Source organism: Pseudochaenichthys georgianus, chromosome 9, assembly GCF_902827115.2.
Source record: "Pseudochaenichthys georgianus chromosome 9, fPseGeo1.2, whole genome shotgun sequence".
Taxonomy (NCBI): Eukaryota; Metazoa; Chordata; class Actinopteri; order Perciformes; family Channichthyidae; genus Pseudochaenichthys; species Pseudochaenichthys georgianus.
The window spans coordinates 3765308-3778372 of record NC_047511.1 but is presented as its reverse complement, the minus strand read 5'-3'; the positions used below and the strand labels follow the sequence as shown (position 1 = coordinate 3778372).

Below are 13065 nucleotides of genomic sequence, written 5' to 3'. Positions count from 1 at the left end.
ACAAAAACCTCAGAGCATCCAAATGATCTCGAACCCCTGACTCCAAATCACATTCTCTTGTTAAAAGGCAAACCTTCTCTACCACCCGGGCTTTTTGACAAAAATGACTCCTACTCCAAACGACGATGGAGGCAAGTTAAATTCCTTGCCAATCTCTTTTGGCACAGATGGATTCAGGAGTATGTACCACTGTTGCAAGAGAGACAACGGTGGCCAAAGGACAAGAGGAACTTTGTCACAGGAGACATTGTCATCGTAGCGGACTCTAGTGCCCCTCGCGGATCCTGGCTGTTGGGCAAGGTACTGCAGACTTTTCCCGACAGACAAGGACTTGTGCAGTCGGTTAAAGTCCGGACGAAGTACAACATCCTGGAGCGACCAATCACGAAGATCTGTCTTCTATTGGAAGCTGAATAAAGACTATTATTGGGGTTACCAACCCTATTGGATTATCTACATGAACATTATGGAGTGAGAATACTGATATGGACTATTCTATTTGGCTGCAATGTTTTGTATGATTTGCTGTCAACACCACGCGTCTGGAAAAGCTTCACACCATATCCCTCACTGGCAAATATTTGTTGTTCGGTTGCCTTTACACTTACATAAAAGGAAGTTTGGCCCATGGGGTGCTGACACAGAAAGGGCAGATGTTCTACTGAGGTCCTTGAACGCACCGCGGCACGCTCTTGTGGGGCCGCGGCTCCGTCATAATGCCGTCTCTTTGAAACGGACATTATGGGGAAATGTGGAATTGTGGAGAGAGATCACTCTTACTCTGGTTTTATCGTTTTTACTAGGACTAGCGTTACAATACGTAACCCACCGTTCTTATATAATAAATAAATAATCGCTCTGATCCGGTGAGGTGGGGGCATCTTGCGGAAGAGCAAGAGGTTCTCTGCCCAGCCTGATGCGCCTGCTGGGAGCAGATGGGCTGCCAATGCCCCGTCGCCATGGTCATCACCAGGGGCGCGGTCGCTGCCGGAGGACCGAAGAGTCGAGGACGCGAAAATTAGAGAAATGACAAACGGCTCATTTCCGGGACTACCGGCGACCCTCCCCGACAGGCGCATCGACGCGAGGGCCCGCTCATCACTGCACGCACGACTGTGACCGTAGTTTTAATTCCACATTTTTACACATTATTTTGCAGCGTTACACATTGTCTCACATTGTTTCCCACTTACTCACTGTTACAAGTTGTGTTTCATTTTTCTTACACTGTTTCACATTGTTTACACTGAATCACACTGCTGCACTTTGTCTTACTCTGTTTCACATCGTTTCACACTTTCTGACACTTCTTTACATATTTCACATTGTTTTGCATTGTTTCAGGTTTCAGACTTTTTACACTTGCTTCACATTGTCTCACCTTTTCACACATGTTTCACATTGTCTCACCTTTTCACACATGTTTCACATTGTCTCACCTTTTCTTTATCACACATGTTTCACATTGTCTCACCTTTTCACACATGTTTCACATTGTCTCACCTTTTCACACATGTTTCACATTGTCTCACCTTTTCAAACATGTTTCACATTGTCTCACCTTTTCACACATGTTTCACATTGTCTCACCTTTTCACACATGTTTCACATTGTCTCACCTTTTCACACATGTTTCACATTGTCTCACCTTTTCACACATGTTTCACATTGTCTCACCTTTTCACACATGTTTCACATTGTCTCACCTTTTCACACATGTTTCACATTGTCTCACACTGCTTCACATCATTTTAAACGGTTTTAAATGGTCATGGTCTCCTGTTCTCTCTTGGTGTACAGGCTCTTCAGGCAGCAGTGTGAAAAAGTCCCTGTACACTGCCCACTCTCAGCTGGTGAACAGAATCACTCAACAGCAGCTAGAGACTAAGTTAGTGAAGGCTAAACAGTGATTCAAGTGAATTCTGATTTGATCTGCCAGGTGGACAGAAACACAACTCCAAATAAACACTGATGTTGTTGTTCTTTAACAACAGGAAGTATGTCAATACCAGAACAAAATATTTGTCACAAGATGATTGTTTGCACCTTGATGCTTGACCACTTTCCCGCCTTGAATATAAAGATATTTCAGGATCTGGTGTGATCAAACTGACATGTAGTAGCTTTCAAAACATTTGGCTTGGTGCTCCTCCGATCTCTGATGTCACCTACACACACGAACACAAACCAACAAAGCCATAAATAATTGCTTTTTTCTATCAGACACAATGATTTACTTTCTTCTTGGGCGCACATGCCTACTCAATAGATGCCCATGTAAAGACCAAGAATGTACTATTACAGTTTATTGCAATTGCTAACAGATGTTTCATTTTCTCAAAACACTGTAGTTTGTTGGACAAAGGTTTGATGAACGAAGGGTGTCATGTATTGCAACAGTTTTACTTTGAGATGTTATGTACATCAGTTTTGAGTGCAGTGCCTCATTCTGCAGAATATAGGTGTGTTGCACTTTGGGTGGGTGGTTTTGGGAATTGTGTAAGGTGTTTGGAAAATGAGCCCTTTTCTTTTTAAACGTGCTGATATGAGATCTAGGCTGAGATTTGCTCTCTGCGTGTCAGTTTAAATAATGATGCTTTATGTTTCATTTGAGTGTGTGAGCAACTGAAACAAACTGTAGCAATTACATGAACACAATAACTAGCTGCTACCTCTTCAGACCTAACTCTTCCCCCTGTTGGTATATATCGGTGCTTCTCAAAGTGTGGTCCGCGGACCACTGGTGGTCCGTGAGCGCCCCCTAGTGGTCCGTGAGAATATTGGTAAAATGTCACATTTGAAATTAATAAATACATTTAAGTTTTCCGCACTCTCGCGGGAATATCTCCGCAATGGAGCAAGCTTAAGTTTAAATTGTATTGCATGACATAGCCCAGCGCAACACCTTCGTCACACATGTTGCTACTTGTTTGTACCATTTTCAGGCGATTTGTAATCTGTTCTAGAAAAACGTTGTGATTTTGGATATTTGTGGAGTTAGGTGGTCCGCGAGTGTTTTTTTATTGGTTAAGTGGTCCTTGGTATGAACAAGTTTGAGAAACACTGATATAACACTGCAGGTTGATTAACCTGTACCGCTCTACCTTGGTCCTGTCGCTCCAGAACTGTCTGATCCGGGTGACGTCTCGAGGTCGGGAGGCTCTGGTGACCGACTTCGGCCTGGCCAGGGAAGTGGTGGAGCCGCCAGTCAAAGACCCCGGCAGGAAGCTGTCCCTGGTGGGCTCCGCCTTCTGGATGGCCCCTGAGATGCTCCGAGGAGAGCCATACGACCGCAAGGTGACACAAAGTGCTGTTTGTACGGAACACTGCCTCAGCTGGATGCACATTCTCATACATGTTTGACACATAGAAGTCACATGGACGCTGTAATGTTTAACACGACATTGACAGAAAGTGAATAAAATGTACTTCTAGTGTAAGTTTAAATGACACACTTTTATAGTATTGTAACTGTTGTGCTTTTCTGCTGCTTGGTGTCGAAACAACCACTACATTTGGGATTAGCTTGAGTTCTTTATGTCTTACTTGTTGCAGGTGGATGTTTTCTCCTTCGGAATTGTTCTCTGTGAAATTCTGGCCCGGATCCCAGCGGACCCAGAGATACTACCCAGAACACAGGTAGAGAACAGAAGCCTGTTATTACTCAGCCAGTCATATCAATGGTCGGCCATGTTATTACCTTGACCTGGTACTGAGACTACAGTCACTTTGTTTTGATTTGTGTAGAACATTAAAGAAAACCCCCATAAGAAGTTTCCATTTAACAAGAAGCTGAATGGGCTTTAGCCTCGCTGAGCTATCTAGCAGGAAACATGGGGAAACAGCTGCTCGTTTTCTACAAACAAACAAGCATATGCAACACCATTAAGGTTACTGACTAAGAGGGTTGGGAGGGCTACTTTTAAAATAACTACGATTCAATTGCTAGTTACCTAATGTTAACTGCAGGTCGGACACACTGGAAAGACTGAAACACTGACTTTAATTAAATGTATTATGTCATCAAATGTCACAAAACTGTATTAGGTTGATTCAAATAATATTAAGTTGAACCTACAGTAGTATATTTATATTTAAACTTAATACTTCTTTCAACTAACCTAATACAGTTCTGGGAAATCTGTTGACATAATTTTAGTCATTAATTAAAGTCAACGTTTCCGTTTTCTCAGTGCAGCAAAAAGAGATTTCTGAACATTAAAGCAGTCACAGCAGAGGCCACATACAAATATGAACCTGATAAGCAGGCATAATAAGTCCCCTTCAATCAAAGTGTCTTATATAATATGCGCTCATGCTTCAGCTGACCATGTGTTTCAGGACTATGGGCTGGATGTGAATGCGTTCAGGGAGCTGGTGACTGGTTGTCCTCCACGTCTCCTGGAGTTAGCAGCCAGCTGCTGTATGGTATGTAGAGCTTTCAATATTAATAGAATAAACAATATAACTGAATACTTTTTTTTCCATTTAAAGTTTTTATTTGTTTTTGTTTTTTTAAATTAAGCTTTGATGATAAATGCATTTTTGTACCCCTAAAATACAGCAACACATCTTTGATTCATGTCGTTTATAACTGGGATATTACAATTATTATTAACTTTGTCTGTACAAAGTAGCCTGTCCAGGAAATATGCCCAAATCAACAAAAACTGCGAGCCGGCAGGCAAGACGCTCCGCTTCTGAAATGCTTCTGAAATGCTTCTGAAACGCGCCCGGTAGGGTATGACGCCGGAGGAGGCCGGACCAAAACCGCGGCACAGCCGTTACGCGACGCAGACGGACCCGGTGGAATCGAGGGGTAAGGATTGCACCACTGCTTTTTGCAGATGATGTGGTTCTGATGGCTTCATCGGTCTGCGACCTTCAGCACTCACTGGATCGGTTCGCAACCGAGTGTGAAGCGGCTGGGATGAGGATCAGCACCTCCAAATCTGAGGCCATGGTTCTCAGCAGGAAACCGATGGACAGTCCACTCCAAGTAGGGAATGAGTCCTTACCCCAAGTGAAGGAGTTCAAGTATCTCGGGGTCTTGTTCTCGAGTGAGGGAACAATGGAGCGTGAGATGGGCCGGAGAATCGGAGCAGCGGGAGCGGTACTGCAGTCGCTTTACCGCACCGTTGTGACGGAAAGGGAGCTGAGCCAGAAGGCAAAGCTCTCTGTCTACCGGGCCATTTTCGTTCCTACCCTCACCTATGGTCATGAAGGATGGGTCATGACCGAAAGAACGAGATCGCGGATACAAGCGGCCGAGATGGGTTTCCTCCGCCGGGTGGCTGGTGTCTCCCTTAGAGATAAGGTGAGAAGTTCGGTCATCAGGGAGGGACTCGGAGTTGAGCCGCTCCTCCTTCGCGTCGAAAGAAGCCAGTTGAGGTGGTTCGGGCACCTAGTTAGGATGCCACCTGGGCGCCTCCCTAGGGAGGTGTTCCAGGCACGTCCAGCTGGGAAGAGACCAAGGGGTAGACCTAGGACCAGGTGGAGGGATTATATCTCTTCGCTGGCCTGGGAGCGCCTTGGGATCCCCCAGTCAGAGCTGGTTGATGTCGCCAGGGAAAAGAAAGTTTGGGGCTCTCTGCTGGAACTGCTGCCCCCGCGACCCGACCACGGATAAGCGGGAGAAGATGGATGGATGGTTTCAGTTTAGCTTTAGTTACTTTGCAGATTCCGATTAATGTTAAACAATATGATCAACAATTAAATCAGACTTTAGTTACACCTGGATTACATTTACAAACTACCCAGCAAAGGTTTCACCTTTACCAGTTTTGATAACACTTTAATGCAGACAAGATCTTAGTGCTACTTCCACCTCTGTTTAAGTCAAATATAATAGACTTTTCCTTTTTTTCTTCAGTATAGTTATGAAAACAGGGAAGTATTTCAACATGGTTGTATTTCTCTTTTTGCCAAGTTAAGAACCAGATCGCTCCTCCCTCTCCCCCCTCCCCTCCCCTCCTCGCCTCCTCATCTCCTCCCCACTCGTCTCCTTCCCCCTCCTCTCCCCCCTCAGGTGGAGTGCTTCAGACGGCCAGCGTTCACAGAGCTGCTGGATGAGTTGGGGGAAGTTGCTGAGAGTCTGGAGCTGCTGCCAAAATCTGACACGACCACGAGCTGAGGGGTCCGTGTGGGATGCCCCCCCCATCGGGAGTGTGGGTGAGTGAGGGCAGGAAGCTGACTGACCCTGAGTCCATCCCTCTCTCTACGACACAACGCACCTCCATGGAGACACTTAACTGAAGTGGTCTTTACAGGAGACTCCTCCGACGTCTCATGGACACTTTGCTCTGACACGTTCTGTGTTCAAAGGAATAGTTCTTCTGCAAAATGTCTTAACGGATTCTTCTTCCTCGGCAGAGTGTTTGCTTTCTCAGTCTGCTGGTGTGTCTTCACCCTCTTCTATCTTCCACAGGTCATCTTCTTATATCATGGGATAACAAAATGCACCACGAGCGAATCAGAAGCTGGACAGATCTGATGGATTTTAAAAGAAAGAGACGTCAACCTCAAACATCACATTTTATATTCATGGTCATATTTTTGATGTTGGTCTTATTTTAAGATATTTATTAGTTAGATTATTTTGGAATGACACTAAGAACCTGTAACATATCAGCTTTTCGTGAACAAAGGAAGCGCTGCTCTCGGCCTTGTGTCAGCGTTAAGAATTAGCATTATATCCTGTGGATTTTGCTTCAAAGAACCATACATTTCTCAATCGTGAAATAACAAGAAGTGGTTGTTTTTAATAGCAAAATGCACATTTTATTTATCTCTTTTTTTCCATTGGTCATAAGAGTTAATTAAGTTACCTAACTTACTGAACATGAGCGTGTTAATATTTAAGATCTTTCTTTTTCTGACTTATTTGAAAAATGCTGCCCCCTGTTGGGGGTTGTTGAAAGCGTCCACATTCCTTTTATTTTACCAATATTTACTACTTTCTGCTTTGTGTGTGTCTGCCGTATAAAATGACCTTAAATACACCATCCCATTCAAAGAGATTCTTCCAGGTATATTTAACTCAAAGTTTGAGATACAGGTTTATTTGTGCTTGATGTAAATAGAACATTTAAATACAGGTGTTACACAAAAACACAAGTAGGCTTCTACATACAGGAATACAACTACATTTGGAAAGTCACTCACGAAGGGGAAGAAATGATCAATCTACCAGTTATCAAGGGGGTTTTCTACTTTTAAGGTGGACTATTCTCTTTAAACCACCTGAGGCCCACACCACTGTATTTCATAGGCTGCGTAGTTTTGAAAGCTCCAGTGAAGACATTGGTATCATATGAATGAGAAAGGGATCCATTTCCACGATGTAATGCTCAAAAGTTAGGCAACTTGTTGGCGAAGTTAAAAACTGGCATGGCCGTGTTCACAGGGGTCCATTAACCACTCCCCTCCAGATGTCTGGCTCCATGGAACACCACAAGTCCTAAACGGTGTATTTGCATATGTCTGCATGCTAGAAATCGCTAAGCAGTCCTGGGACATTGGGTAGGACTTGAAAGCTGAGATTCTTGTGGATCCAACGAGTCCAACGTGGAGTGATGCTGGTCCCAGTTGCAGTGAGACCATTTTGTTAACTGGACATTGCTGTATGAAATGACCTATTGTGAGCTGATGGCTAGGAACCACAGCACGAGGACATTCCGGCAGGGGCTCAGTCAGTAGGGGCTTGGACTGTGAGCCGTAGGGTCGCCGGTTCAAGTCCCCGACCAGACCTAAAAATGGAGTGTGGACTGCTACTTGGAGAGGTCCCAGTTCACCTCCTGCCCTGCCGTGGTGCCCTTCAGCAAGGCACCGGACACCCCCCGTCCCCCCTCGCTCCCATTGCTCCGCGGGCGCTGTGCACTAGCTGCCCACTAGCTGCCCACTAGCTGCCCACTGCTCGTAGCACTAGACTCCCGGTACTAGGATGGGTTAAAAGCAGAGCACACATGTCACTGTGTGCTCTGCATGTGGGACCTTTACAGAGGGTTTCATCCCTCCCAATATTATATTATTCAGTATGGTTTTCTTTGACATATTGACAGTAAGTGGGTTTCTAAAGAAAAGGTCAGAAGTTTATGATCCTTTATCCCAGGATGACTTTTTCTATCACTTTTCAAGGTCTTAATGTGGAAATGTGGAGGGGGTAACAAATGTAATGTGGCTCCTGATCTGTGCAACAAATGTTTTAAACCCCCAAAGTGTCTGCACAAACTGAAAGGAAATGATGGAGCATGAGGATGGCCATCATATATTATAAGCTCTATAAGTTAGTTCCACCTATGCTCTCTACACTTATAACTTGAAGAGGTGCCTAACCTACAATGTTTACATTGTTTATTACCGATGTATTACTACAATTACATTTCTGGATTATAATCAAATTACATAAATTGTATATTTTGCAGTTGGTAAAGGTGGAACTAACTTTAATGACTTTTTATTGGGGATCGTAGTCCATATGTGTATATCATAATGTATTATGGTTTATATTGTATTGATAAACTGAACCATGGTTGTTAATAAATGTAGTGGTGTAAGAAGTACAATTTTGCTTGCAAAATGTAAATGTGGAGAGGTATCATAAAATGGAAATACTCAAGTAAAGTACCTTATACTTAAGTATAGTACTTGAGTAAATGTACAGACAGGATTCCTTAAACTGAGTCGACACAACTAACTGGCCATACAGATGGATAAACAGCTGATTGATTTAATGTTTTCTTTTCTTCCACAGTTTTCCAGTGTTTGATTTTAGTTCACTGCGCCAAGTAATGATAAGACCTATTATATATTATATACTTATATATAGACCTGCGATTGAGTCTACATTTACAACTTCATGTATACAGGGTGATAATAGTGATACTATAAACAAGGTTGGGGGGGTTACTTTAAAAATGCCTATTACAATTACCAGTTGCCTGAATGTCATTTAAACGTAACCTAATCTGAGTATCAAAATATAAAATTAATGTAACCTGATTACTTGTTATCACTTTTTAATTACCGCAATATCAAACACAATGCAAATAAATACAAGGTATTTTCACTTGTACTTTACTTAAGTGTATTATGTGTGTAAGACAACAGAACAATGAGAGGCTGCTAGTCAACAGTATTATCTAATATTCAGGCTGAACCTGTTCACAGAATAGTGTGTGTGAGCTTAACTGTGTGTGTTAAACCAAAACGCAGCATTTCCCGTCAGCTCAGATTTGATGTGTGCTGTTTTAAACTGTAGTGTGTGCTCACGTGTTTCATGTTGGTGTAGATATAGGCTGCTGAGTGACAGGCAGCTTTTCCTATCAATACAATAATTTCTCATCCTAAATATCTTACACAATTCAATTAACAAAAAAACGTCTTGTAGATCTTTATGCGTGTGTAATCTATAAGTGTTTCTATCTCGTCTCCTGGAGGCTGTTGACCACGATAATGATGTGTCTTTGAAGCAAAGCTTTGTCGAATAATCAGTGTGGAGATATAATGGAAACATTTCAAGTAATGTACAAAGCAAGGCCTCCCTTTGAACTCGTATGCCCCCCCCCCCCCCCCCCCCCCACACACACACACCACACACACACACACACACACACACACACACATCAAAAGATCATGAAAGATCCAGTGGGTCCTTTAACAGCCCGACAACAGAAGAAGAATGGGCCTGATGAGGTCACAGATCTTCTTTTCTTTCAAATGTCGCAATAGGCTGCGTTGTGTCACACAGGTTTCCACATGTGTGGAACAGTGTGAAATATGAGTTTGAACAATAAAAAATATACAACATTATTTTTTAAATGCCCGTTTATTGCTGCTCATTTGACATCTGATAGTAACTGTGTGTTCTCTATGACGTGTCTTTTTTTTACATAATACGTCTTAAAGCCAACAGTCGACCATTTATGACAGTGACGGGTCAGACAGTGGAACAACAGGATGTGAACAGCATGGCTCCAGACTGTCCTCGGACATTACACTGCCTGTCCACAGAGGGGAAGTGTTGGCTCACTACACTGCTGATCCTGACCACACACAGAGATGGCAAAGTACACACATCCTTTACTCAAGTAGAAGTACAGATACTCGTGTTTAAAAATAATCTAACTGACCTGACTTTATATGAATAGAACAATAATGTCATTGTTAGCTAATGAATGTTTCCATGCTGAACAACGGCAACATGACAACGTTTCCATTGGTCCCTCTTCCTTAGAGAAGACCAGGAAGTGATGGATACACGGATCGTGTTCCAACCAATAGGCACGCAGTGACTCTAAAGAATAATGATCACGCACCAACACACATTCAGACTAAAGGAACCAGCTGTTTGGGAAATGAGAGAAGTAGAAAGTACAGGTATTTGTGTTCAACATGAGAGAAGTAGAAAGTACAGGTATTTGGGTTCAACATGAGAGAAGTAGAAAGTACAGGTATTTGTGTTCAACATGTAAGAAGTAGAAAGTACAGGTATTTGAGTTCAACATGTGAGAAGTAGAAAGTACAGGTATTTGAGTTCAACATGTGAGAAGTAGAAAGTACAGGTATTTGTGTTCAACATGTGAGAAGTAGAAAGTACAGGTATTTGAGTTCAACATGTGAGAAGTAGAAAGTACAGGTATTTGAGTTCAACATGTAAGAAGTAGAAAGTACAGGTATTTGGGTTCAACATGTGAGAAGTAGAAAGTACAGGTATTTGTGTTCAACATGTAAGAAGTAGAAAGTACAGGTATTTGAGTTCAACATGTGAGAAGTAGAAAGTACAGGTATTTGGGTTCAACATGTGAGAAGTAGAAAGTACAGGTATTTGGGTTCAACATGTAAGAAGTAGAAAGTACAGGTATTTGAGTTCAACATGTGAGAAGTAGAAAGTACAGGTATTTGGGTTCAACATGTAAGAAGTAGAAAGTACAGGTATTTGTGTTCAACATGTGAGAAGTAGAAAGTACAGGTATTTGGGTTCAACATGTAAGAAGTAGAAAGTACAGGTATTTGAGTTCAACTTGTAAGAAGTAGAAAGTACAGGTATTTGGGTTCAACATGTAAGAAGTAGAAAGTACAGGTATTTGAGTTCAACATGTGAGAAGTAGAAAGTACAGGTATTTGTGTTCAACATGTAAGAAGTAGAAAGTTCAGGTATTTGAGTTCAACATGTAAGAAGTAGAAAGTACAGGTATTTGAGTTCAACATGTGAGAAGTAGAAAGTACAGGTATTTGAGTTCAACATGTAAGAAGTAGAAAGTACAGGTATTTGTGTTCAACATGTGAGAAGTAGAAAGTACAGGTATTTGGGTTCAACATGTGAGAAGTAGAAAGTACAGGTATTTGAGTTCAACATGTGAGAAGTAGAAAGTACAGGTATTTGAGTTCAACATGTAAGAAGTAGAAAGTACAGGTATTTGAGTTCAACATGTGAGAAGTAGAAAGTACAGGTATTTGTGTTCAACATGTGAGAAGTAGAAAGTACAGGTATTTGAGTTCAACATGTAAGAAGTAGAAAGTACAGGTATTTGAGTTCAACATGAGAGAAGTAGGTATTTGAGTTCAACATGAGAGAAGTAGAAAGTACAGGTATTTGTGTTCAACAAAGAAGTAAAAGTAAAAAGTCATCAGAAAAATAAGTAGTGGAGTAATAGCCTAGTAGTCGCCTACTGATACAAGGAAACAAGAAAACAATATTTGCACCGGGGCCAATCACCACCTTGTTACGCCACTGTACGTGACAGTTAGTTTTCATCTCATTTCAAATAAACAAATGATTATGTATTAAGTCTGCGCGCGTGCATGTGTGTGTGCGTGTGTGTGTGTGTGTGTGTGTGTGTGTGTGTGTGTGTGTGTGTGTGTGTGTGGTGTGTGTGTGTGTGTGTGTGTGTGTGTGTGTGTGTGTGTGTGTGTGTGTGTGTGTGTGTGTGTGTGTGTGGTGTGTGTGTGTGTGTGTGTGTGTCTGAAGTAGGCCAGGAGGAGACTGTGGACTGAAGAGTGGGGATCAGGAAAGATGACCTATCGCAGACTGAAGTAATAATTGATTTTGGAGGATGGCTTTTTGGAAGGACATTTGTGTCACAAGAGGCAGATCGCAGGCCAGCACTGAGTGTATTTTTGTCAGGCTTGGGAAAAAAGGATTACATGCAATGGGATTATGTAATCAGGATACGAAATAAATGTGTTCCATTAGAGTTACATTAGCCATGCCATTTTATAATTTGTTTCCGCTGCACTATTTCCTGATGCTCTTGATGTGATTCCTTTTTGTAAGCACGTTGAGTTACCTTGTGTTGAAAGGTGCAGTATAAATACACTTGCCTTGCTCTACTGGCATATTTCCAAAACAATTGGGATTACTAGCAGGAGCTGTGAGAGCCCAGGTCACATGATGCCCTTTGGCCCACATGACCCACAGGTTTGGGGAGTAACTGATTACATGTAACAGGAGTACAAGAAGTTACTGTATTCCCTAACAGTTACATTAAAATAAGTCATCATCAGATTACTGTTACATTTAAAAAAAAAAAAAATGGGGATTACTAGCAAGATGACAATGTAACAATACAATTTAAAATAAAGATCTATAGGTAGACGTATGCCTGATTCTTTTATGTGGTTTTCATTGAGACTACTCGGTCTTTTTGTCTTGTTTTTTTAGTTTTGAATGCAGTTGGTTGATATCTGATTTATAAAAGAAAAATACTGCACTGAAAAAGCTGAAAGGTTGACTTTAATTAAATGTATTATTCCAACAAACTAAATGTTTCCATACATTTTCATCATGAATCAGTTGTACTCATTTTAACCACTCCTCAAATGCCTGTAATCATAAACCGTCAGCTCAATGATGAACAGGACTGTGGTCACTCATATGGTAAGGTTTGCCCAGCATTCAATTAATGGCTAAGGTCCCGCGAGGGTCCGACTGTTCATGGGACTCGCTGGTAATGACTGACCCTGAAAGTGCTGAGACAGCTGGAAGGCAAAGCGACTGGGAAGACATGCCTTTAATGGATGATATCCAGGGGCGGCGGGTGCTGTAGGCTGGAAGGCTAAGCCTTC

General features: G+C 42.1%; 1 protein-coding gene across 4 annotated transcripts in view; it reads left to right on the top strand.

Moving 5' to 3' along the window:
• Positions 1–9564, top strand: part of LOC117452551 (dual specificity testis-specific protein kinase 1-like) — a 43695-nt gene extending 34131 nt beyond the window's left edge. For all 4 annotated transcript variants that reach the window (XM_034091248.2, XM_034091247.2, XM_034091249.2 and 1 more), the window contains 4 exons: positions 3124–3297; positions 3556–3639; positions 4342–4428; positions 6029–9564. In XM_034091248.2, the coding sequence (XP_033947139.1) occupies positions 3124–3297; positions 3556–3639; positions 4342–4428; positions 6029–6133 (450 nt within the window). In that variant the 3' untranslated portion in view covers positions 6134–9564. The remainder of the gene's footprint in view (positions 1–3123; positions 3298–3555; positions 3640–4341; positions 4429–6028) is intronic.
• The last annotated feature ends 3501 nt before the right edge of the window (positions 9565–13065 follow it).